Here is a 27,981-nt window from a genome sequence, read left to right on the forward strand (position 1 = left end):
TAAATCTTTATGGCTAGAAGCATCAATGTTAGCATAACAAATGGTTTGAGACAGTAGTAAAAAATACTTTGATTTATGCCACAATGAGGTTTGAACCATTGGAGAAACAGATCCCCTAACCCCCTGCTAAGTCTGTTATTTCTCAAGAACTAGAAAAATATGTACAGTGGGTTTTTTTCTGTTTGACCCAGTATTTTTATAGATATACAAGCTGTATTATTTTCGAAGTATGTGAACTAGCCATGTGGTACACCAGTATGGTCTGGAAAATAATAGGTAGTTGGTTTGGAGATTTGAAAAGACTGTACCTATTATAGCTGTTCTGTGCAGACAAGAAGGCAAGCTCAAGGCTCCGAACTCCATAGTTTACACATTCCTTGAATAGTGTTAAACCACAAGGTTTGCAGTTAACCCCTCATTCATCTGTAAAAAAAAAGGAAAGCTAGGAAATAGCAAGAATTGATCTGCAATAATAAAAAAGAACAATATGGGGACTATGCATAAAAATAGATTTTTTAACAACGTTCTAGAAATAGTCTTATCATAGCGATTAATCATATGGTTCAATGAGCAGGAAAATAAAATCTTTTCACCTATCTTTTTCTTTTAAACCTATCCTGCAGAACTGGTAGTTATTGTTTACCAGTCTGTGAAGAATGAAAGGTCAAAGCCCATATTTCCCCGCACATGTACTGCATAATGCATCCTAAAAATACTGATTTCTTTAAGGATTAAGCTGTGTGGTATACAGATTCAGCCTGGCCTGGGTCTAAATGTTCTTAATGTACAGATAAAACATGATATGGAATGCTTCTCACCTTAGCAACTCACTGTTTAGTGGATAAAACCTCCAAAGGAACCCTCTTTGGGAACCAGGATCCTCTGCCCCTTTTCCCTTCACCCTCATCATATTACATATTTGGTACGTTGGGAGGTTGGCGAGAATTTCTGTCTGCTTAATTGATTTCCAAGCATTTCTTTTTTTAAATTATTTGAGGGAGGAGGATCCATAATAATGATGCCTCTACTGCAGTCTGAATCCCAGTTTATTGTGCAACGGACATAGTTTAACCCCACTCTTACCTGTATACTCCTCTTCAAGAGGCTGCTACAGGAACGTACTTAGTTCTAGAACATACGCAGCCCTACTTACCTCGATCGTCCTATATATATATATATATATTCCAAACCCATTAGCAGCAAAACAGTTAAAATATTATTTGTCCTTCTGTAAATTACATTATGGGTGATACGAACACACCGTTTCCACCTAAGCTCCACACTAAAATGGAAAATTAGAATGGCATTTTTTCCATTCCCGTAACATAACCGTTAGATTGGTTTTATATTTCTCTTGATCAGATATACAGGCAGCCGATCTGAATTCCTGAGACTGGAATTTTTAAAGCATCGTTTCATAGGATAGATTTTTTCCCCCAGCTTCCAAGTTGTTCCTCTTTTCTCCTCCTTTCTCTACCTCCCACCGTTTTCACTTTTCCACATTGCTGTTTTGCTGCCCACTTGCATGATTTACACATTAATATTCCGTTTGCTATACACAAGTCAAATGCAAGAACCTTTATAATGTCTTTAGGCAATATTTATATGAGCAACATTTGGGAGCGAATGCGTGCATCCGTGGGGCTGTGATGATGTGGTGGCAATACCCAGTACCCCTTTTAGCACAAATTTAAAATAATGCACAGCTATGCAGGAAAAGTAATGTATAAAATACACATATATTGTGGGAATTCTGCAGGCTACTCCCAAAGGGGCATTATGATTTGGCAAATGCCCCCACTTAGATGTATCCACATAAACCACATTTGTTTTTAAATATTTTTTTAAACCTGAAGTGGCTGCAAACTAGTTATTAAGAATGATTTTGAATACACAGGGAAAGGACACCCTCTGAAATATAAGGATTGATTTATTGTGCAGAAGTATACAGAATGAAACAACGTGGCTGGATTGCATAAACTGTGAGTCTGTAATACTGTATTCAGGTCACTGATCAGGAAACTCCGTTTACTGGATCCTGCCCAACGCGTTCATCCATGACATGAAATGCACTAACATTCGGTTGTCAGTAGTGTTGTTTGGCACCAACAATACAAACATGAAAACCTTTTCCATACCATGCCACAACTACAAAAGGGATGCTAAGCTAATGTTTTTATTTACGCTGTAAGTATTGTTGTTGTAACCAAAGATAATCTATTTTATGTGGATGTAATATATATTTTGTGTAGATGGACAATGACATAGTTTCCTGTTCTGGATCTCTGGTGCACACCCCTATGCAAACCCTCATATGTATCTAGTTTCTGACCTGTCACCCTACTAGCGGGTCTCTGTCTAAATTGTAAGCAGCATCAACAATACAGATAGACCCCAATCAGTGGTACTGTCGGATTATAAATTGTAGATACATTATCATAACAGGAACTTTGGTTTTAGGGTCTTGTTATAGATCAGCACATAATTGGGTCTTCCATATATCATGACCTGGTGGTATGCCTTGAAGTATGGGTTGCCAACTGCCACTTAGACTCTGATGATGAGCCAATGTACTTTCTCTATCTATCTATATCTATGGGTGATATTTAAAAAATGGAGATAGAACTGGTTTTATTGTCTCGGTTTCTCTCAGTCTGTCACTTTTAGTTTTGTCAGAGTCTTTGAATGTATGTACTACAAGAAGTGTTGCCTAAATTGTTGGCTATAGAGAAATAAAAGATAATAGTGTAAAAACTAAATTTATAGCTCATATCACATTAAGAAGACATTACTGCTTCTTTGAGGTTTTTAAAAAAAATGACTGTTCTCACAGCGCTATAAGAATGTTTAACCTCCATCTTGTGTCATAAAATGTCATTAATCTTCTCTATAATTGGCATACACTACCAAACCAGGTTGAATGAATAAATAATCATTCAAGAATAAACTTGGATACACAGAATATGGTTTAATAAAAGCAAAATATTCTTACATATCTTCACTGTAGATGATAGTGTTGTCTTGTGTACTCAAATTAAATTTACCTTCAGTGGAAAACAGAATGGAAAAAAAAACAATTTGCCCTGCAAATTAATTGAAAGATTACATCTGCATTACATGCTTGAGTTATTAGCAATAATTTATAAGCTCTCCAGTTGTCAAGAGGTTCATGTTGAACCAGGCATTGGGCATGATCCCATCCCTAGTATATGTAGCTCTCCTAGCTATAAACTGTTGTAATTAGAGACTATTTTAGTGGTTCTATCCACAAAAACACAACCAATAGGTACGGTAAAATAAACTGCCCAGATTTGAACATTTGAACAAACCTTTTGGCAGTTTTCAAGCCATCTCCATATGCATGTTCTGTCCCATCTGCAGAGACAGCATGAAACTGACCTCTCCGATCCAAATAAGCTGTTCCTTTAATAGCTTTTTGAATCACTCTTTACCCTATATATTTGTAAGATCAGAGCCTTTAGTGTTCATATTCAATTTGAATATTGTCAATTTTAAATATCTGTATTTTAAAATGTTCTTCTCTCCTCAGTGCTACGGAATCTGCTTGCAGTCCATAAATAAATAGCAAAGTGAGATGGGTACCCACCGTACATACAGAAAAAGGAGCGTCACAGCGAGTAGACTGAAATATTTTATTACAAATATCTTGGAAACTGCCATATATTCTGTTAACAATGGGAACACAACAATGTCTAGTGTTTGAAGTCAAGGTTATTTTTGGTGTCAGATACACTTTGAGGGAATGTTTTGGTTCCACTGGTTGTATTCAAGTGAAATAATTTGCAAAAAAAGGTAAACCTTTCTAAGGAAGAAAGAAAATGATCATGAAGTCCACCGATTAAATGTGAGCAAGCAATGTTATTTAGGATGAATGTGAAGAACCAAATACGGTAAATTAATGGTGCCATTAACTGAGTGTGAGGAAAGGCCTTATAAACAAAATACTGTTCAGGAAACAACTCCTAGTTCCGTGGATAGAACATTGCATATTTTGAGGTGCGGAACCCCAGAAGATCCCTCATCTCGTTTCTGAATTTTGACAGATCTTGCCGGAGTTCGTTTAAGTTCTCCACCGTGGCCTGGTCTGTGCTTTGCATTTTCTGCCTCATGGATGTCAGGTAACGGTGCACCAGACAGCACATGACTTTCTGGTAATTCGCATCTCGTTTCTGCCTCAGGCTCTTCCACTCCTAAAAATGACAAACCACCACATGGACAATCTTCTCTGTTATTGTTTTATGACAATTTTTGTCACACGAAAATATTACTTGCAAGTTCAATGTTCATTCAAATATAGGGGCAGTAAGTCTAGTTCTTTAGGACTCCCAAAAGATTGTTTTATTCGCAACCAACCAGCTCAGATATCAAAACCACACACACTAAAGCTTTTAATATCAAAAAGTGTGCAATATGTCTATATTTGGTATAATATGTACTGTAAGCTGCACACAAAAGCTGTTTGTGTAACACAGCTGAACATAGAGACTTACTCATCCACATCCGTCCTGCTTTGTGACCATGAAAAATTTTCCAATTATATTTTAATAAATTCAAGTTCTTATTGAAAGAGGACACAGTAAAGAGTGTATAGCAGGTTTTACCCTGTTACGCCTGATGGAAAACTAACTAGTGGCTAATTAACACGATCGTGTAACATCTCAAAAACATATTTTTCCATACTTTAAAAATTTTAATCAAATACACTTCAAACTTGACAGGAGCTGAACACTCTTAACTCCATCTAGTCTGCCAAAATGAAAACCACAAGCCTTACTTGGTGCTTGGCCTTGACTAATGGTCAACATAGCTTCACATAGTATTAACCTCTTCTGGTGGAAGGCTGCTCTACCTCTTGGTCAGGGCTAGAAATGCGGTGAATAAAATGATCTCTTGGAGTCTACAGCGGTACATTTTAGGGGTGCACTGGAAAGCCCAACCAGTTTATGCTCCATCCAGTGCGACCACGTGCTGCCCACTTACCCATTTAACTCTTATGACTTGCTCATTTGACCCAAATACCCTACAAAGCCTTTTATTCTGTATTATTTTTAAAACATAGAGAAGGAGTGGTCTTTTTTTCTCAAGTAAATAATGCTTTCTAAAACAGCATTTCAATCTCTGATGTTCTACTTTTAGACATGACAAATACTTTCCAACCGTACAACCTCTGCTGGCGACTTCCATAGAGAGTGGCCTCCTAAGCAAGTAAATGTAAGTTGGGTAATGTAAGCACAAGATGTCAATAGTTTATGATGCTAGTAATCAGTTTCCCTCACATATAGGTGGTAATGTCAGCCCAGGATGGTGAAGCTCCTTTTAAACACTGGTCATACAGCCATCAAAGAAGGTTCCCAGGCAGGTTTTAAAAATGCGGCACCAAGCAGCCCTATGGAGTTGACTTCAGAGCATCTATCTTTTTACATATGTGGCAGAAATATTCAGCTTTGGGTGGAAGCCCTGTCAGGACCAGCCCACTGGGCATTTGCCTGGTGTGCCTGATGACCTTGTGTGTGGTCCTTCTCATTAAAATGTTTTGAGAAATAATGTACAAAAGCCAACGTACGCAACTGTGTAGGGCCATCGTTGATGAATTAATCACTTATGTCGTAATAACATTTACATACACGTAGGACGGAAGGCTCCATGCACATAATACATGATCATGAATTAGCAGTCATTTTCTCAAATGAATTGTGTATCCTTGGATCATAATGGCCTTTCTTACCTTCAAGCTGTTCTGCCTCCTTACCCTTCCTCTAGGTGTATGGGAACAGATCCATTTGCTCATACTGTTCAATAAGTAGCAGATAGTCTTGGGAGAAGGAACAATGTTGAAAGGAGGGGGCAGAGTGCATTTGTCGTCAAAATAGCTTAGCCAAAGCTTAGCCCTTGCAAATTTCCACTCTTTATCCTCATGATTCTAGGACATCAAAGATAAAACAGATACGAGACACTGAAAGAATGCATGGCTCATAGAAGCTGATCACTCAAGGGCATATGTTAGAACATTTTAACCTTGGCTGTATCTGTAGGGATCCAATGTTCCTCTAGGCTTTAAATGATGAACAGAGGAATCGCACATGGTTCTTACTGTTTAGTGATGTTAATATCATGAATTGTTTGTGGCCATCTTTTCAATGATTATTAAGCTGGTGGTAATCCCATTCTTACAAGTGTATCACTCAATTATCACGTGTGTGATAATTAGTGCAGCAGAGGTAATGGTTATTTCCAGAGCAACAAAGATGTACCAAAAATGTCACACAAATGCTTTTGATATCATTTTTTTTTACATTTCTGGCTAAGTCATCTGTATCTAAGTCTGCTTTTTGTGTCAAATTTGGCCAGTACTGAACCTGACAAACCACACGATGGAAATTGAAAAAGAAAGTCTGGGCAGTGAACAGGCCTGACATGAGTGCTCAGAGGAAATGGCTGTAAGGTACTAAAAGCCGGTCTCGATTATATACTTCTTAATTAATGCTACTTTAATACATTAATAATTCTATTAAAAATGTTCTATGGCAAATTGCTAAATGGATGTAAAAGCTGCAATAGGATTCATTTTAACAATTGATAATTCAGTCAAATATTTACTGTTGAATAACAAAATGTCATAAAATGATGGCTATTTCTGATCACACCATTAAATGTAAAAACAGTATTATTATAAATCAGAAGGGAATTCAGAAATACAGCCTTAACCCGAGCACAAGATAGCAAAGGAACCTATTACAACGTATAGGAGACGGACACCCACACTGTAATGTGGGTCTTAGGAGACTGAGGTTGACATTGTGATATGGCATTTGGGAGACTGACATTTACACTGCGATATCACATACAGAAGAGTGATATTCACAATGATAATATTGCACACACAGATTTAACAACTTACAGCTATGAGTTGGAAGCTTTTGTGCAACATGGCCACTAGAAGCTTGGTGAGGACGATCACAACCACAACGTTGTATGTGCCAACAATAACTGCTCCCACAAACGACTGAAGCTCCTCACTGTAAGTAAATCTGGTCACATAGAGGGCGACATGCGCCAGAGAAAAGATGTACCAGAACAGAGCATAACATGTCCCAGTGAAACTGTAACAAGAGAGAAGAGACGGATCACATGCTTCATTCAGTGATCTACAGCACAAGGGACCATAACCTACTGTATGTGTTACCCAAGGAACGTTTGTAACACTCCAGCCTATGTTGTACCAAAGAGCATCGGGTCTCTATAGGCCTGTACTTTTGAAAGAAACTTAATAATTTGTAAAAATATTACAGGTTTGATGGTTCATACAATAACTTGTATGTTAAAACAAGTCATGTTAACAAAAGGCCATAGTCTAACACCAGGAGGTCAGAGGTATGTGTAAGAAAGTTTTACTTTACTGAGAGGGTGGCAGGAGTGGCGTAACTACCATGGTCACAGGGGTCATAACAGGGCCGGACTGGCCCACCGGGATACCGGGAAATTTTCCGGTGGGCCAGCAGATCCGTAGGCTGGGTGGCCGCCCGAAATCTTATCTAAACAGCCACTGCAGCCGGCTGGCACTACTTCAATTCTTTTTTTATTAAAGTATTAAAGCAGCGCCGGCCGGTGGCATCAGCACTCAGCGGCCGTGTGCGATGACCGCCTAGTGATGGAAGCAGCGTGAGGGGTGAAAGCTCCGCCCCCTCGCACGGACCTTTCACCCCTCACGCTGCTCCAATTGCTATGCGGCCATCAGATTATTGGAAATTTAATCTAAACGGCCGATGCGTGCTGATGCCGCCGGCTGGAGCTACTTTAATATATATTTTTTTTACTTAATATGGCAAGCCGATTCGGCATATTAAATATAAAAAAAAGAAAGTAGCGCCGGCCGGCAGGATCAGCACGCAGCGGCCGCATAGTGATGGGAGGAGCGTGAGGGGTGAAAGCTCCGCCCCCTCGCACTCAGACTGCTGGAGCACAGGATGTCGGGTCACTGACATCCTGTCAGCAGAGAGAACAGTGTGCAGCTACCAGAGGACGGAGGTCAAGATGAAAAAGCCCCAGAGTAGAAGAAGTAGAAGGTCAGTAAACTGATTTATTTTTTGAACAAACTGTATAATATTTTTTATGTAAAAGCCTTATGCCCCCTATATGCCACTCTGCCTCCCTGATATGCCTTATACCCTCCTATATGCCACTCTGCCTCCAGAAATGCCTTATAGCCCCTATATGCCACTCTGTCCTGTGATATGCCTTTTAACCCCCTATATGGCAGAGTGGCATATGAGGGGTATAAGGCATTTCTGGACGCAGAGGGGCATATAGGGGGTTAAAAGGGGGCAGAGTGGCAAGCCTGGGGCAGCTTTTTCACTTTTTCATCTAAAAATGTTTGCAGTAGCAAATGTTTTGATTCCATTATGTGTAATGTATTTAATTTATTAGGGCCTTTTAACAATTTTGCTTTCTGGTATTTTAATACAAATAATGTGATAAAAAGAATGTTTTATAGTTATTTGTACAGGAAATAGTGTGTGCAAGGGGTGCGTGTGGGTACAAGAGCTCGACCGTGAGATAAACTATATGGGGCTGGTCTCCAAATGTTTCCAGGGCTGCTTTTCAGTCCCAGTCCGGCCCTGGGTCATAATTGCGACTGGGCCCGTCACTAGAAGTGGATCAGGCAACCCTTGCTGAGACCATGCATCCCGATTTTTGGCTGTTAGGGGAAGGCTGGCGAATGCCGGTCCAAAATTGTTCACAAAAGGCTGTGTATTTGACATCACAAGTTGATTTTATACATGCAAAAATATAAAATATTTTTCAATCATTTAAATATATATGTGTGCTACAAAAAAAATTGCATTATATAAGTCACTTGTGGCATTAAACTACATATCCTATAATACTATGTCCGTTAGATCACTCTAGCGTTAAATCGCCAGTGTTGTATGGAAAATAAAGCATTAGTATTGAACTTACGAGTGGAAGGTGTCATTGCTTTGCTGCTCACAGAAAATCCCCACGCAGTCTTTCTGTTCGCTAGTGGGATAACGTTTGTCATACAGCTGGGTCAGGCCAATGGTGAACGAGAAGAGCACAAGGAGAAACATACCCAGGAACTTCCCAAAGTCTTGCAACATTTGGCCCATTGATATCTGCAAGAACACATACATACTGTTGAGCAATGGCTGATGCCTCTCTGAACAGGTTTTATTCCATTACACACAATCTTCCTACTGTACAGTCACCAACAGAGGTCTCAATTTGAGTTGCACTGGAGCCCATGCAAAATGGACTCTAATTAGTATTTAATATGAAAATGGTGTTCCAAGAGACCTTTAAGAAAGACAAACAAATAAAAAAAATAAAGAAATCTGAAGCCCATTGTAATGGGGGGGGGTTGAATGGAACCAAAGAATGGATAACATAACCACAGCAGACATATAGGACACATGTAGTATACATGACTTACAAACTCACAGACGCAATTACATGCCAAAAAATGAAGGGCAGTACTTTACACGTGCAGGTTAGCAAATGTGTATGTACCCTGAAAGAAAAAAGCTAACGTTGACACCCTAAAAACCATTGACTGCAGCTGGAATTACTGTGACAACATGATTCTTGTATTTTATCTCAATAGACACCTGGAAAAAAATCTAAATAACTAAAGAGTTCCAGACTTTTCAACCATCCCAATTTAAATGGAACAGTCACGATTTTAAGGCACTGCCCCAAGTTGCCCCAATGTCCTGTGTCTGCAGGATGTAAGGATCATGGACTGGTTTGGAAGATAATGGGATTTCCCCCAACCAGCCCAAAGAGCTATGAAATTGAGATCTGTGCTTTTGTAGCACAGACTACAATGAAATCTTGGCTTTCTGCTTCAATGTGTTGCCGGATGGTAAGTTAAGTATATGGCCCTAACCAGTCACAACTCTGCTTACCATACACTGCCCACATCTACCAAACCCCCAACAAAGCCATTTTGTGCACCTCAAATGTTGAGGTCATGGCATTCTGAAGAAAAAAAATAATTAAAAGCTAAACTAAAGGTCATTGCTTCCCCCTGGATACTTAACTTTTAGTCATCTCTTAAAAAAAAGGGAATATATCTATGATATATTCTATATAGATAAGGAGGGTAAAAACTATGTTTCCAATCTGTAAAAGGCAGAGAACCTTACTAGAACTCATATTAAATCTGTTCTTATTCATCTTATGCTGCCTGCCTGAAATCGGTTAGATAGTCCTGGTCTAGAAATGAGCTGTCAGCATTCTGGACAATAGTTCTACCAGTAACAAAAGTAGTAATGTGGAATATAACGCTAGTACCATGTTTTCAATCCCACACTATTTGCAACATTGTTTTTTTGAACCCTCCTAATCTATATATAATGTATCTCAGATTTATTCCCTTATTTTACGAAATTTATAAAAGTTTAGGAGAGGCCCAGCCTGGTAAACTAGGCCTGTGAACTTGACATCTAAGGTGAAGAAATGAGTCGAGTGCTCATCTAATCAATAATATTCAGTAACATAGTTTGGCCAGCATTATCATCGTTAAGATTTAACACAGTTTGATTGTGTCAGAGTAGTTTAATTGCATTCTGTGAAGATGTTGGTAAAAAATGTGATCACATTGTTTTCAGTGGTTATGACTTATTTCAATTTTAGGGAAGCATTTGATACAGTTCCACCTGAAAGGTTCCTGTGCAAACTGAAAAATGAGACTTGGGCAATAATTCTTTCACTTGGCTTTAAGATTGAGTTCTGCAAGTTATTGGAGCGTACCTCACCGTTCTATCCTAGTGCCACTTCTTTTTAACTGATCTTGGGGTGGGCATTGGAAGCCATGTCTTGGTGTTGAATATTATTTCTCTTTAAAAAGCAAGGGGATATCCTGTCCTCCGATGAACTTCCGGGTTACGTCACCAGTGCAGGGCAGCTTTCCTGCTTTCCAAGCTGTTACATCAGATCAGACAGCAGAAAGTCGGCGATGTCGGCTTCTGCTGTCAGGGGGGAGTCCAGGCTGTCAAACGACAGCCTGATCTCCCGTGCAGTGACAGGGATGTGTCCCTGACGCTGCAAGAAGGGCTGGACGTACCGGTACGTCCATAGGGATTCTTGGGATGCGTTTTTTGGACGTACCGGTACGTCCATAGGGGATTGAAGGAGTTCATATTTATCATACTAATTCTGTGGATATTAGGCCAACAAGCCAAAATCTAAAATATAATTACTGTGGGGGCAGAAAAGATTCCTTCAAAATGACAACAAAACCAAGTCTCTCTAAATGTGTGGTAACCTATAATAGCTCTAGAGTTTTAATAGTCATTGACTATACCCATATTATTTTCTATATTTGTTCTATATTATCTTGAGCCTCTCCCTTGCCGTACATTAACATTTGTGCACCCATAATGTAAAGGAGTAAGAGTTAATGATAGAAAATGTCTCCATTATAGCAGATTTATTGGTCCCCCGATATGAATGGGGATTTAGAGTCCCCATGAAATACACAGCATACATAATGAGCACTTAAAGTCATCAGCCAGTGCTGTCCAAAACAAATCCTTTAGCACCAGAGAAAATTGGGTACTTTTCATAATGCACAAAGATCAGGAATGGTAATGAATACGCTATAAACTAATTACAGAAATCCCCTAATCCAGAAGCATTAGGGACCTCCGAGACATAATTAGACTGGCAGCACTGTGCCTATAGTCCTCCTAGGACTTACTTACTCACTGACTGTCACAACTGTATATTGATTTGCTAGTTTCAGATGTAAGAATATATTATTATTATTTTGGATAATATCTAATTGATCTATTTGTTATGTTTTTACTTGTTTATAAGATTCTAAATCAATGTTTGCTGAATATGTTAATGTTATAAACACATTTTTCCTCCTAAATTGTGTAACCCGTAAAAGAAAGGGCACGTACATTGTAATACGAACTTCAGTGTCCACAGATGCATAAACAGCCGTGCCAAATGTGCTGACGAACAGAAAGGAACTATAATGTATAAAACCACACCAGGTAGCATATAGCCTGCAGTGTTTGTGTGTGTGAATGGAGGGGCTGTTTACCATATTCATAAGAAACACCAACAATTTTACACAAACAGGTTCTGTATAAAATCACATATTACATAAAAAGGCATGCGCTGTGCATATGGGGTTAATTTAACAAGCTAGTGCTCTGGTCTCCTTGTTCCAGCTTTATTGGAGTTTTTATGTATACCAAATGTGACATTAATCTGTCAATATTTCGGATTCATGATAATAATATGTGAAGAATTGCTGTCACTATCTGTGTAATTTAGTGTATGTGTTGTGTAGTAACGTAGGTAGCAAGAATACAATGAATGGAGGCATAATATTAGAAGTGAAAGTCTGATGGATGAATCTGGCTTTGGCGGATGCCAGGTGATGGCTACCTACTGGAACGCATAGTCTCTACTGTAAAATTTGGTGGAGAAGGGATAATGTTCTGGGGCTGTCTTTCAGGGTTTGCATCCCATAGTTTCAGTGAAGTGTAATGTTAATGCTGCAACATTTGTATGTTTCCAAGTGTGTGGCATCAGCTTAGTGAAGGCCCTCTCCTGCTCTCCTCTCCTGCTCCAGCATGACTGTGCCCCAGTGTACAAAGCAAGGTCCATAAAGACATGGTTGGATGAGTTTGGTGTGGAAGAACTTGACCAGCCGCACAGAGCCCTGACCTCAACCCCATCGAACACCCTTGGGATGAACTGGGACACTAATTGTGGACCAGGCCCTCTCGACCAACATCAACGCCTTGTCAACGCCTAGTCCCTTATTTTTCAAAGAATGCTGATGTTCCAATGATAGTTGATTCTATATTTGCTTTGGGTTAAGCTTTAAACATTGCGAGGCAAGTTGCCTATTGTTGTGAGGCTGAGACTGCATTTCTTGTATTGTATGTTACCTTTTTCTCACACAAAATATTTCCATTCATTATAAACTCATTTTATGGGTGGGGATGGTCAGTTATTTACCTGGAGAGGACCCAAGATAGAGCTGGTTGTGTACATGAAGAAGAGACGGAGGTAACTAAGCACATTTCCAAAAGCAAAAAGACCTTCAGCCACCAGTGTAGGATGGAAAGCATCCCAGTCCTTCCTCTCTGCAATGGAGTGGAACTAGTGACAGAAGATACACATCAATCTAATTTCATAGCAAGCCACCCCTCAATCAAAGACTAAACATATACAATCAATGATTGGTTTCATAGAAATTATTCTTGATTAAGAAATGGACCCACGAGGTCCCAGGTTATAACACTTTACATGGTTTGTCTATGTTGACCCAATAAAAATGATCAACTTCAGCTATAAACTCTATTAATACAATTTTACAGATGTTCATCCAAGGACATTAACTGGGTCAAATAATACTTGTTTACAGCTACAATAGTCATTTACAACATTAACAATGTCTACACTATATTTCTGATCCATGTCATGTTATTTTAATAGACAAAACTAGCTTTTATGTAAACAATAAATACATTTCTAAGCGACCCCAAACTTTTGAACGGCAGTGTATAAATAAAGATAATTTCTAGAATATATAATTAATGGAGAGCAGTTGCTTTGGAAATGAGCAGCGCTCTGATGCAATATGTTTAAAATTCAGTATTATGCTTTCTGGCCGCACTTTAAAATAACAAACATTACGTCCATTGATGAGTACGGTCATTGATGAACATTTAGAAATAGGAAAATATTCACCTTGCTGTGAGCCACCACCTTTAGAGCAAAGGTTGCCAAGTACAAGGAATTCATTACAAAACTTAGCTGGTTTCGTGATTCCTCTAAAAAGTCCTCCAATCCGTCATACCAAAGCCGTTTGACGTCAGACCAAACCATTCCTGGAAAGAGACGTACATTGTTTCATATCAGAGAGCAGAGATAGTGTTCTCTATCAAACACTCAATATTCCCTTTCTTATGGTGTCTTATGTAGATTCCGGAGTCATTTTTCAATGCCAAAGAAGTTATACAATATTTTGAGCATTTTCCATTTTACACCCTGCTGTTAAACTTGTATTTTATAAGCACCAGTGAGGATCTCCTTTAATGAGAGCTTTGTTTTCTCTGTAGAATGCATAATTTTGGTCACTGCTCACTATTTAGTAAATAATTCCCATTAAATTAGTTATGATGTACTGATTGATGCTAAGTTATTATTCTTGTATGTGTATCAGAATCAGAACCTATCCAGCATGTTCACTAAAAGTGGACAATATCACAAAGCTTCTTTATTTAGAAGATTCAGCTACATATACATAAGGTAATTCTCTAAAATTCAGGCTCTATATGAAGCCAAAATAAAACCAGCTGTATCAGTAAAGCTAGCGGTTACAAGGAGAACGGGCAGGTCGAAGCGAGTACCTTGGTTTTGTTCTCAGGCCCTGGTATAAATGAAAGTAGCCTACATGTAGGAACCTAACTGAGAAAAAAGCATAAGACAAACAGTATGACTGCTCAAGGCCACAAATCTATAAAGCAATCCAAAATCCCAGGACTTAACCAAACCAGGGTTTCAGAGAATTATGAATAAATCACGGAACTGATTGAAGGCAGGCCAGCTTATACTATTTTAAGGGGGCAGAGGATGCTACAGCGGCTGGGACCTGTACTACGTTTCACTATATAGGTTATTAAGACCATATGTGGGCAGCAGAGGCTTAAGGTCCATCTTATCTAATCTAATGCAAGGTTCACATATAACATTTTATATCACATTCGGTTTGAATCCAAGTAAACCTATGTGCCAATTCCTTATGTAGCTAGATAAGTGCTTTGGAGTGTACATCGTGTCAACTCTCTTTCTGGCAATGACAAAATAGTCATATTCCAGTCCAGTGCCATAGCTCGATTCTACTACATACCCAACTGACATGGGCGTAGGAACCGGGAGGGGCGGGGGGGACAGATCCCCCCCAGTAACTCATGTGGGGGGGACCGATAATTAAGAAATCCCCCCCAGGGCCGTAGGAACCCCCCCAATAGAAACGCCGCAAATCCGGCCCGCGAGACCTCGAGGTGCGGCCTGCGTAAGATCGGCAGCCAGGGCAACCGATCTTACGCGGTCCGTACCTCAAGCCCTGCTACTTACCTGTGGGAGGGTCTTCTGTACTGCACAGAGGAACCGGAACCCAGCAGAGTTCACGTGACATTACATCACATCCTCTATACCAGAGAACGCAGAGGGAGGCCGCGCCCTCTGCTGAAGCCCGTGAGCGGCATCGAGGAGCTGCAGTGGAGGTAAGGGGGTGGGGAGGGTGTTTCAATGAGTATGCGTGATTGAGGGAATGAATCTGTGAATGAATGAGTATATGAATGAATGAGTGTGTGTGATAGCATGAATCTGTAAGTGCTGGAACCTAGGCATGATGGCACTGTGATTGCTGTAACCTAGGCATGATGGGACTGTGATTGCTGTTAGCAATCACACTCCTATCATGCCAAGTCAGCCAGTACATGCTAAAACATAGCTAGCTGCCCCCCTTGTGTATTGATGCTGCCAGCAGTATGGGGTCTGCACATCACTTACAGCCACCGTGTACCAGTATGTACTGGCTGACTTGGCATGATAGGAGTGTGATTGCTAACAGCAATCACAGTCCCATCATGCCTAGGTTACAGCATTTACTGGTTGGATGTGTAAGTGCTGGAACCTAGGCATGATGGGACTGTGATTGCTGTTAGCAATCACACTCCTATCATGCCAAGTCAGCCAGTACATGCTGAAACCTAGCTAGCTACCCCCCTTGTGTATTGATGCTGCCAGCAGTATGGGGTCTGCACATCACTTACAGCCACCCTGTACCAGCATGTACTTGCTGCCTGGGTATGATAGGAGTGTGATTGCTAACAGCAATCACACTCCTATCATGCCAAGTCATATTGCTAATTTGTTTTGTCCAATTGTGGTGTGTTACCTACTTTTATTAAAAATTTGAGTTTTTATTATTATTTTTAAAGGTGGGGGGGTCATTTTCGGTTTTGGCTAAGTGAACCGTGAATGTTTTGGTCCAGAATTTTCATTTTGGTGCATCCCTAGAATAAATAGAACTATTTCATTTTTAATTATCCTGAGTCCTGAATTTGTAGTCACAAAACTTTCTAGGCCCAGAAATCAGTGAGAGGAAAAGTAAAGGTTTTGTGTCATTTACTTTATTTTAATCTGCATATTTTATTAAAGGCCATATTTTCTCACAGTGAAAAATGAGTGCGGCCCGCGCACGTATACAATTCTAATGAAGTGGCCCACTGCAGAAAAAACTTGGACACCCCTGGGGTAGACAGTGAGAAGGGGGGGTAGGGAGAGGGTAACTTGTAAGAAGGGGGGGTAGGGAGAGGGTAGCTAGTGTGAAGGGGGCGATAGGGAGAGGGTAGCTAGTGAGACTGGGGCGATAGGGAGAGGGTAGCTAGTGAGAAGGGAGGGTAGGGAGAGGGTAGCTAGTGAGAAGGGGGGGTAGGGAGAGGGTAGATAGTGTGAGAAGGGAGGGTAGGGAGGGGGGTAGATAGTAAGAAAGTATGAGAGGGGGGAGAGGGGGTAGATAGTGTGAGAAAGTGGGGATCTGATGGGGGAAAATGCTGTCCCCCCAGATTTTTAGGGGTTCCTACGCCCATGCCAACTGAGGGGCAAGATTATTATTATTATTTATTGATTTATATAGCACCATCATATTTCGGAGCATTGTACAACGGGTAAACTAGACATAAGTAGTGCACACTATAACAATTTGGACTTACAGAAACAAAAGGTAGGGAGGACTCTGTTAAAACAAGCTTGTAATCTAGACGGTAAGGAGTGATGTAATGCTACTGAAAGCAAGCTCTCATCCTCTTGTGATCATCTGCATGAAATATGCAGACCTGAATTTCACAAATTATCTGTTTATCACAAATTTATCACAGATAAATTTCACAAATTATCTGAATATCACAAATTTAGCAATGGTGCTACAGGGAGACAGATAGCCCAAAAAGCCAACTGGCTCCATGCTACGTGGCAAACCCGCCACCCTAGGCCTGGATATGCAACATAACTCAAAGTGACATTAGGGATGGGTTCAGACACTTTTAAGTTTTTTACTCCCCAATGTTTCACTTATTATATATATATATTATAATTATATATAGTACACAGACAACATCCAATGCCCTACATAAGAAGAAAAAGCATGTTATGGTCTAATTATGTCTTAAAACCTGACATTTTTAGCAGAAGATTCAATAAAGAGATCAGAGGAGCATTTAGTAAAAGGATCCTTTTCTTTCATGCTAGTTTCTCAGATTTTTGTAAACAGCCCGGTTTAGCTCCTACGCCAACCACAGTTTAGCAAACAGCTGAGATCATTGAGAAGGAGTAAGTATGAAGGCGTAAAGTGAGGTAGTGCTTGGCAGCGGCGGGTGTCTGCTATGTAGGTGGCTGACCAAACCAAATCCCTTAGGACACAGCAGTCATGGAAAGGTGTCCTGAGACAGTAAAACCACTCTTAGGGGAGTTTGATAATATAAAAACACATTTTACACGACCAGGCTCCATAATCCAGAACATGGTACTATTCCATTGCATTTATTTTTATTCCTTTGTGGGCCACCATGGTGCAATGAAAAGCAAAGCAAGATAAATTATTAATTCATTATTAATTATTAATGTGCATTGCGCAGGGGTGGTATGGCCCAACATCTTCAGATAACAAAAATCAATGGGTTTCTCACTAGTAGTCATCTGCCACGTTGTTCCTTAAAGTCTCTCTGATGCCTGATCTGCAATAAGTGTTTTCAGATTCTCTTAGGATTTTATCAGCTGTTTATAGCTTGGATCACCAATGTGTATTCTGCTGGTTAAACAGCAACAAACATAATCACATCCGAAGTCCGATTCAATTAACCATCTAAACCTTATATCTAAAGATCTTTCATCAGATTTCCCCGACAATCAAAAATCAAGCCTATAAATATGGAGTCAGGACTAAAGTCAATGAACACATTGTTAAAAAAAAGTCTAGCTTCTTCATGGCTAGCTTAGATTCATCAAACCTTGTTCAATTACTTCGATCTTTATTGGCTGCTGAGAGGTTGGCCGCAATCTGCTTTTTAATTGAAAACAGCATGCAAATTGAAGCGATACAACGTAACATGCACTAAATGTGTTTGTGTGGTTGAACCATTTGCTCATGTTACTATAATATATGCCCTGGGAATTGAATAGTTTAAAATGATGGTAATGCATTGTTAGGACTATTAGAAGTATAAACTCATCTCTATTCACCTACAACTCTAGGATTAGTTATTACCCCACAGAAACAAAGTAATACACACAAAAAAACATTAATAGATAATCAGACACCATGGCATTACAATGGGGACCAACACTTTGAGCAATACTATAAAACTTACCTATCAGCCACATAATGAGAAGGAAGTCTATTCTCTCCAGCGCTGGTCCCATTGTGTTCTTCTTGTCTTCATTGTAAACCAAAGAATACAGGTTGAGAAGCAAAAGGAATGTAAAGTAGGAAGCTCCATGTATTATAAACTTCATGAAAGGGGTGTGAATGATACGTCCCACTTGTGACTTCGGAGCGACTAAGTAGCAGATGGAGAGGACAGGCCAAAATATGCCAACAGTGAGAACAATCAAAATCTTCTTGCAAGTGTGCTTCCTTCTGTAGCCTGCCATTTGTCCAAACCAGACTGTGTTGAGGAACTGTTGGCAGTTGGACTGTGACACAAACTAAAAACACAAAGAGTGAAATTCAATGACTTCCCATGTTAACACACAACACGTATACCATTGTATTTCTATGTTACAATGCTCTTACTGGCCAAAGTTCTCATGGAGCTCCTGGGCAGATGTTTAACAAACAGTTTTCATTAACCATGTTCTGTACAAAAGTGCTTCTTTATGCCTGCTCAACGTAGGGTGAGCCTCAATCCATGCTTTCTCTTATGTGTGTGTGTAGGTCAAAGCAAATTTAATTGAAGCTCTATTGAAGTTGTTCAAACTCACGGTGCAAGCTGCGCATAGTATCACACTTTTCAATTTTAGCATCCATTATAAAAGTGGCCCCCTGTCACAAGCAATTTTGAAAGCAGAACAAGCTAGCCAGCTAAAGTTTGTTTTTTAATATTTATTTTTCTAAATAGTTAATATGTACTCCATATTAAAATCTCTTCTGAGTAAGGATATGATTAGAGAGGTATGACCCAATGTTGGAAGGACTGTCCATGACCCAGCCTTTCCCATGAGTGGCCAAGCCGGCCATCTGCTTTTAATTATTGACCGCACATTCAAGGGTTCCAGAGATGGAAACACTTTGCCTACCACAGGATAGAGTTCAGTTTATGGGACAGATGAGGGGGTGTCCTTTGGAAGATAGGGAGTACTGTCCAGAACCCAGCATTTTACTGGAACCAATACAGAGCTTACATTTGGAAAATAATCGATTATTTTAAGCTTTGTTAACTAAAACGACTCCACCCTGTTACCTCATCCCAGTTGTTTTTCAAAATGATTTCCTTTAAGTTAGCCAAAGTTCTCTCCACACATTACCACTATTGGTTAGCCAAGCAAATAAACAAGAAAGACATTTAAAGTATGGTGACATTTAAAAAAAAAAATACTGTATGCATGCAATGGCAGATGCCAATGTCAAAAAATACTTGTAACTATTTAACAGTTGCAACACCTCAAGTACCAACAGTGGGGACTTAAGTTGGACGGGCCATTGGCCAAAACATTTCCTGACCTGTCCCACCAAATCCCAGCACATACATAAGTGTACACCAATTCCTCTATTCTCAAGCAATGATATTATACAAAATGCTGCCCCCCTCCAAAAGTTCTCCTGAGTTCGGCACCCTCCCTATACATGCATTCTTTTTTAACACAATCTAAATATTATGGAGCTTTGCTCAAAATGTGTTAACAAACATCAAAAAGCATAAACAAAATTACAAATGTCATTAACTGGATAGTAGAGCCAATTTTAATCTATGTTCTATTGGGTCTTTGGGGTGCCTATAAGACCCGAGGGTCCACATGCACAGCAGGGGTGTTCTCAAGCCAATTATTGTAATACATTTTATTTAGGATATAATTGTGGTACCTTTGTGTTTATTTGGTTATACACTGCTACTTTTCACTGCTTTAAAGATGGGGCCCCAGTAAATCGTTTTGCTTAGGGCCTCAAATAAACTAAACCCTGCCATGCACCTGGATCCAGATCAGAAAGGGTGTTATTTCAATTTTATTTCAAAATGTCTAATACTTTGAAATTAAAGTCATCCATTTCCAGAGGCCCCAGACCCTGTGCCATGCTCAGTTTTTGGCAGGCGTTTTGTGTATGTTATCAGAGAAGCTGCACTTTAGAGCTCTGGTCTCACAGAAGAATTCTGCACAAAAACTATTTTATTCCATATCGCTGTATCTAAAGAACCATCTCAGAAAATGTCAAGGCAACCTCTGACTTGGATACATCAACCAGCACTGAATTCCAATGCAAGTAATGTTTTCTTCTTCTTTTATGATTTTCAAGCAACATCAAAGTTCTCAAATTCTTGCATCTTTAATCTGCACCCCTTGGCTACCTTTGGCTGATGCCATATGTCCATTCCTTTATCAGGCTTCTTTGTGCTTTGATGCAACAGGGGGGGAAGGCTGCCAACGTTCGGCACATGGCACAGACCCAGCCAACAGATTTAATCCTGAAATACTATTAGCAAAGCAACTCTCCAACATGCACACTCACCGTGCCGTTCTGTCTCCTATTTAAACAGGGCTGTTCAGGGAACTCATAGGGACAACACTTATAGAAACATAGAATTAGACGGCACATAAGAATCATGCTGCCAACAGAGTCTACCTTAATCACACCAAATCTTATGTTATGTGTTTTGTTAAAGATAGCCTTAATGCCCATCCCATGTAGGAAGCCTGCTCCACTTATCTACCATCCACTCAGTGAAGTAAAACATCCTTATATTACGTCTAACGGTTTAAACATGGTCTAAGTCTATAGACATAATATTCTTGAAACCATTCAAAGTGCTACATAGGCACCACTAATTGTTTTAAATTAAATAATGTATTATTGGATGCTTTGCAAATATATGTATTGACCACCAATCTGTTGGATGAGATGCTTAACTCATTAGGATTTAATGTTATGGTCATCAGTACATCATCAGATTGGGTTTGATTTTTCATTTTGCAGTAGTATTACGAAGAAATTTATATTTTTGTACATAATTAACACCGTATCCCCACCTCTTTTTGGTTGTACTTTATTGCCAGCTTCAAACGGCTGAGGTTCATGCGTTCCTCTAATAGCCCTCGCTTGTCCACAGGTTCATCGCTGGACTGATGGTTTAAGATGACTTCGAGTTCCCGGGAGTTCCTAGCCTGGGCCAGTAAATCTTTGGCAAAGGTCTTACATTTCTGAGCAAGTTCTTCATAATCGTTCCTGTAGAGTACATAGTTTAATGAAAGACATGTTTTGAGACTATTGGTTACCAGGCCATATACAATAATACAATATATTGGGTAGCAGTAGCCCTAAGCAAAAAAGTTAGGGAGTGACTTCTAATTTGATGTCAGATTTCATTAAAAAGAAACCAAAGAATACAAAACATGTTTATATCTGAGATAATTGACTATTTCTAGTCCCGAAATACATCTATCATTTGTGTTTTATTATTATTTTAATATTTCCCAGTGGAGGTATTTCAGTATAAAATGTTATATTAAATAATAATAATAATAATAATGTCGATTTTAGTAATTTATTTTACATGGTCAGTTTTCTCACCGGAATTCTACTTCTACAAGACTGAGTTCCTTCAAATCTGCGCTCAGTTCAAAAGCTCGTAAAATTGGATCCTCTTCTGTAAGCATGATCAGGGCTGGACTGGCTAAACATCGATAAATATCAAGTCGAAATCTATAAAGGCAAGATGTCAAGGATCTTTACATTAGGCATGAGAATAAAGGGGCAGCATCATTATAAATGGTTGACAAGTACCACAGAGCAGTGGATCTCAAACCTATATACTTTCTCTCTACACACAATAAACAAAGGCTCCAGGGGAGGCCATATGACCTGTGTAATAATTGGCAATTGTGTTGTACACCTTTGTTGTAAAGCTTTCTACAATGCAAACAAACTGTGATTTAAACAATAGTGTGAGTTGGGTTCCAGTCACTGTGAGCGTGCAGGTGTGGCCCTTTTTGTATCCATCTGTGATTCAAGTTGTATATACCATAGAAACATTTACCTGCATGGTAACTTGTTGCTGTTATATAAATACTTGCCTTGAGTGTCTTAAACTGTCCTTTTTGTTCTTGGCTGTACATAGAGTACACTCACAGCCAACAGCATGGGGCTTGGGGAGAGACACATCCTGCTTCAAGAGCATAGTAAGAATTTCATAGTTGTTCCGATGAGCGGCTAGAATAACCGGGGCCACATCCATAGTTGTAGAGTACTCTGGGTTCTGTATACGCTCCATGAGTTTCTGAAACACGTGTTTTTTGAAAGAAGAGTTCCATAAGTGTATGTGATATACGTAAAAGAAACGGAAGGATTAGCGAATATTAGGCTAAAACAACCCTACCAATGTTTGGTGAGTAAAGTGCATAGTAAGATCAATGCTTTCTATACCTAGTCAATGCAGCCTTATTGCAGTAAACGGAAAACCCTTTAGTGTGACAGCTACTCACTACAATAGTTGGCCTTGTGGTCCATTTTGGTCGGTGGTTCAACAAGATGTCCACGGCTCCCACCACTTCAGAGTCAATTGCCACCAGAAGCGCATCTGTAGACTTAAAAAATTATCACGGTAACCACTAGTGATTTAGCAAATACCAATGTAGCCAAATAATCATCTTCAGGTATTAGAAACATAGAATTTGATGGCAGATAAGAACTATTTGGCCCGTCTAGTCTCCCCATTTCTCCAGATGTAAAGACTCAGATCTTAATCAGTTCCTGGCCTTGTCTGAGATTTAGCTTTATGCCTATCCCATACATGTTTAACTTCCCTCCCTGTATAAGCCTCTACTACCTCCGATGGGAGTCGGTTCCATTTATCTACCACCCTATCGGTAAAGTTAAACTTCCTTAAATTAAATTTACACCTCTAACCCTCTACTTTATGACCTCTTGTTCTAATATTCTCCTCCTGAAAGGTCTTTCTATGTTCTCCCCTGTACTTTGTTAAATCCCTTTAAATATTGAAACATTTCTATTTCCACCTCCTTTCCTCCAAGATTAACAAAAAAGTATTGCTAACATAGGAAGAGGCTCTAAGTATCACTCACTTGAGTGGACATACCTGACAGCCGTGGTCCAGAAGAAGCTGCAGTATGTCCAAGTTCTCGTTTTCAATGGATATTGTAATTGCATTTCTCCCCAAGACGTCCACTGAGTTAATGTTCAGTTCATCTGTGCAGCTGTTTTCTTCCAGAAGTTTTTTGACCATGTAATAATCGCCTTTGGGAAGAGGCCGGATGTCAGTGATTATTTCCAAGGATACTCTGCACATATTAGTCATTTAGACTTAATTTTACTTGTGTTATTACATATAAAACAATTAAATGTGTATTAAATACATCGGCTGTGGCCTTTTCAACCCCACTCTTGGTGTCATGTTGTTATTGGGTAGGTAACTTGGGTTTGACTCTGGACCTGATATCGAGGGTACATCAGTCACAGAAGAACTCTTGCTAAATACATAGTGCAATGAGTGAGCACTCCTGTTCCCTCATATTTACAGGCCTCTGACCTTTAAATGTTGCCTATGTTGCCAACATTTACAGGGAAAACATCATTACAGAGAAAATGATTGCCCGAGAGGGCTTTTGGCTCCCTATTATGAAGCAGAGGGGCTGCTGCTGCCCCAGAGGGATAGGCCACTTCACACAGCCGTCTTATTCATGCTGTCCATAGAGGGCTGTAAATCTCAGAAGAGTCTCAATAGGCATTATGGATACATTGTTTCTGGTGCAAAATTCGAGTGATCTGCTGATCAGACTAATTCATTGGTTGTTATGGATACAAGAATTTTCAAACTTTGCACTAAAATGTATGGCCTTCTCAGTCGCCAGCCCACTGGGCATTTACCTGGTATGTCAGATGGCCAGTTTGAGCCTGGACTGGCATATTCATTGAACAAAATGTAAAGTCAGACATTGAAGGACTCAGAGAACTGTCCTACGAGAAAGAAATGTACTTCCAGTTCAGCCGTAGGGAGTCTTTCAACATTGAGATTTTCATCATCTACCGTACTCCTTCACTAAACCATAACCGGTGGTGCATCAGGGATATTTAAACCAGCAGCAGCAGCAGACATACACAACCTATGTAGCTCCAGTACCACACACAGCCATTGAATGCATTGATAATATGCATTGTTGTAAATTACACCTTTGTATACATGCATAGCATTGCATTCAGCTGTTACGTGGTCCTGCCAAACCTCGCCCCACTCCAGGCCGTGCCGCACTCCCTCAGTCCCCGCACACTGAGTGTGAGTAACGGGATATGATGTAATTTCCAGAGCTCAGACCTAGACAGCAAGTGAGGACCATGAAGGAGCAGGAGAGCTTTCACCGGCCAGTGGACAACCAAAGGTGTGTATAACTATGTTGTGTGTCTGTGTGAGTATATTACTGTGTGTGTGTGTTAGCATGTTAGTGTTTTTAAGTAACTATGTTAGCATGGGTGAAAGTATGTTACTGTATGTGTCAGTTTGTGTGTAAATGTTACTGTGTGTGTAAGTGTCACGGTGTATGTATAAGTATGATGCTGTGTATGTGTAAGTATGTTAGTGTGTGTCTGTGAAAGTATGTAGTGTGTTAGTACGTGTGCTACTGTGTTAGTGTGCATATAAGTATGTTACTGTGTGCGTCAGTTTGTGTGTAAATCTGTTACTATGTGTGTGTGTAAATATGTTACTGTGTGTAAGTGTCATAGTGTATGTATAAGTATGATATTGTGTATGTGTAAGTATGTTAGTATGTTACCGTGTGTCTGTGAAAGTATGTAGTGTGTTAGTACATGTGTTACTGTGTGCATATAATTATGTTACTGTGTGTGTCAGTTTGTGTGTAAGTATGTTACTGTGTGTGTGTAAGTATGTTAGTATGTGTGTTACTGTGTCCGTGTGTACGTTAGTATTTGTAAGTATGATGGTACGTAACTGTATGTTTATAAATAATGAAAACATTTCTTCCCAAAGGCATATCTGCGCATATAATGGGGGATACAGGCCCTCACGATAGGAAGCCTGCATGGGCGCTTTTATTGTTCCTGATAAGTGGTAAACAAGCATCGAATGGCCACGTGGCACACTGGGTAAATGACCTGTGGGCTGCTGCCCGCTCTTTACACAATCTGCTTTAGACCAGGCTACATGATCATAGAAACGTAATGTGCAGCCTATCATAACCAGCCATCAGCCGTCAGCCTTACATCAGCAGTCTTGTGGTCAACCCCAGCCACGTCCCCGGTATGTGAATAAACAGACACAGTGGAGCTAGAGTTTAAAATACAAGCCTGAATTGTGTCTCTTCCACAAGCATCCACATGGTAGTGCCAAGACAGTTTACCTTTTTCGCTACACCAGGTACAGTGGTTGTGGGGAACAGGACTATCCCCATTACTAATGGGGAGTCAGTGAATAAACCTCTCGGCTGGAGGGCCTACACATGTAAAACATCGCTTTATAGTATATTGTGAAATATAATGCATTAATTCACAACCGCTTCGTGTGTCTGGGATAGCCAATTAGTGTGAAATTATTATATACCGTATTGGCTCGGATATAGGCCGCCCCCGTATATAGGCCGGACCCTAAAAGTTTGGTGCTTTTTTAAAGAAAAAGTTTTTTTCTTTAAAAAAGCACCAAAAAAACATGCTGCCACTCTGTCTCCCCCTCCCGAGATATGCTGCCACTCCCCCCCCCTGAGATATGCTGCCACTGTCCTTCCCCCCCCCGAGATATGCTGCCACTGTCCTCCTCCTCCAACCCCCCCGAGATATGCTGCCACTGTCCTCCTCCCCCTCCCCAGAGATATGCTGCCACTGTCCTCCTCCTCCCCAACCCGAGATATGCTGCCACTCTGCCCCCCCCCCCGACTTACCAGAGCAGACTCCCGGGTGTCTTGCGGGGCCGGCTGCGGACATCTACACAATACGCGTATACAACTTTCGGTGCCAGCGCTCAGCGGATGTGCCGGCACCGGAAGTTGTATACGCGTATTGCGTAGATGTCCCCCGCCAGCCCCGCAAGACACCCGGGAGTCTGCTCTGGTAAGTCTTGGGGGCAGAGGTAAAACGCATCGTGCGGACGGTCACCGGCTGCGGCGATGCGGGTAAACAACCTCAGCCGGTGACCGTCCGCACGATGCGCTTAGACAACCTCCCGTGCTGGCACCCCCCAGTGGAAAGTGCTGGCAGGGGAGGCTGTCTGAGCGTATCGGAGAGTAGGATGCAGGTCCCCTGCACCGCTGCGGGGGATCTGTATCCTAACCCCGCTGCCTGCCCGGCGCCCGGGACTCCATGTCCCGGGCGTCGGGCGCTAGACTCCGAATATAGGCCGCACCCCCACTTTAAAGACTTAAAGTGGGGGGAAAAAGTGCGGCCTATATTCGAGCCAATACAGTATTTTATTTGGTATAGTTTAGGCTCAACCTGGTCGCTAACCTAATGCTTGCCTTTAGACCAGCTTGTCGAAGAGGGAGGCACATGTGCCAAATCAGGAAGGCTGACACCTGGTAATTAGGTCCTTAAACCCGTACGCATGGAAATACATGAAGATTTCAGGTATTCAGCGTGTGCGGCTGATCACATATTCTCAAATGTCTTGTGATGAGCTGAGCTGAGCAATTCAGAACACACTGACAAACATTCTACTGAGAGCCTTGCACCCAGATTCATAGCCGGTACATAAGTGGACACGCGCTGACGGCGACAGATCAAGGCCATTTGCCTGAACCTGCTCCTTTAACCCTTTAAATTCCAAAGGGCCGGTGAACTTATTGACCGTAGCGCTCAAAGGGTTAATATATGGAAATATATCACAGCTTTGTCACCTTCGTACCTTTTTCACAGGCCAGCAAGAACAGCTTTTCATCCAAGGTGGTCTCTTCTTTCACTTCTCTGACGTCCTTGAGAGCCAAAAATTTATTTGGCGAGGAAGAGTCTGTGCTCTGATATAGAGCAGCCATGATGAGAGAAATCCCATCGGACACCCCGTCACCCTCTGTGTTTCCCTTTAGGGTTTGCTGGCTGCGAGAGTATTTCTCGTTGCGGCTCCTTTTGGTTCTTCTCTCCCAGATACATATGATTTCTCCTGCTCCCTTCTGACAATCTACAGCTGTAAAAGGGTCTGTGATGCTCAGATGTAACCCAGGAGCCAATTGGTTGCTTTTTTCCATTAGTCGGTGCACATTATGTTTTCATTGGCTCTTGTATTTTTTTGCTGTTGTTTTCATTGGTCCTCTCTGCCGAATGCTTAATGATGTTCAGTGTGTTCTGCTTCCCTTAGGAGTTTGCTTTTCATCAGCTGTCACAGGACAATACCTATTGCTTCCATCCAGCTTAATTAGGTCACTGGTTACAAGCTTAACCCCTTCAAACCTATTCAGTTTGTTGCTCTGTACACATGCTGCACACCACACTAGTATTAAGCAGAGAGAGAAAATACTCTTTAGCTACATCACTCTCAATAAATCCAGTGTGTGTGTGCGAGAAAGTGTGTGTGTGTGAAAGGGTGTGTGTGCGAAAGAGTGTGTGTGTGTGCGAGAGAGTGTGTGTGCGCGTGCAAGCGGTTGTGTGTGTGTGCGAGAGTGTGCGTGTACAACAGAGTGTGTGTGTGCGAGAGTGTATGTGCATGTGCGAGAGATTGTGTGTGTGTGAGAGTGTGTGTG

General features: G+C 40.7%; 1 protein-coding gene across 2 annotated transcripts; it reads right to left on the reverse strand.

The window, feature by feature from the left end:
- Positions 1–3,983: 3,983 nt before the first annotated feature.
- LOC149300275 (short transient receptor potential channel 1-like) lies at positions 3,984–27,279 on the reverse strand. 2 transcript variants are annotated; one of them, XM_089485237.1, is made up of 13 exons: positions 27,153–27,279; positions 23,385–23,542; positions 22,771–22,872; positions 22,363–22,565; positions 21,860–21,991; positions 21,319–21,514; positions 18,447–18,783; positions 13,762–13,901; positions 13,027–13,170; positions 8,980–9,155; positions 6,920–7,121; positions 5,747–5,941; positions 3,984–4,211 (listed from the first exon to the last, which is right to left on the reverse strand). In XM_089485237.1, the coding sequence occupies exons 1-13, from the start codon at positions 27,277–27,279 to the stop codon at positions 3,984–3,986; spliced, it is 2,340 nt and encodes a 779-aa protein (XP_089341363.1). The 2 variants fall into 2 exon arrangements, with proteins under 2 accessions (XP_089341363.1, XP_089341361.1); XM_089485235.1 differs by having other exon boundaries at positions 22,345–22,565.
- Between the last annotated feature and the right edge of the window lie 702 nt (positions 27,280–27,981).

Source organism: Sceloporus occidentalis, unplaced genomic scaffold (genome assembly GCF_023333645.1).
Source record: "Sceloporus occidentalis isolate IW3139 unplaced genomic scaffold, rSceOcc1.0.p SCAF_25, whole genome shotgun sequence".
Classification (NCBI taxonomy): Eukaryota; Metazoa; Chordata; class Lepidosauria; order Squamata; family Phrynosomatidae; genus Sceloporus; species Sceloporus occidentalis.

What these genes read in the sequence shown, in the direction of transcription:
- LOC149300275 (XM_089485237.1), bottom strand. Translation starts at nt 27,279, where the DNA reads ATGGCTGCTCTATATCAGAGCACAGACTCTTCCTCGCCAAATAAATTT. An exon ending in CTATCTTGGGTCCTCTCCAG is followed by an intron (nt 9,156 to 13,026) that starts GTAAATAACTGA and finishes GTGTTCTTGCAG; the next exon opens with ATATCAATGGGCCAAATGTT. An exon ending in AGCAATGACACCTTCCACTC is followed by an intron (nt 7,122 to 8,979) that starts GTAAGTTCAATA and finishes CTCTTGTTACAG; the next exon opens with TTTCACTGGGACATGTTATG.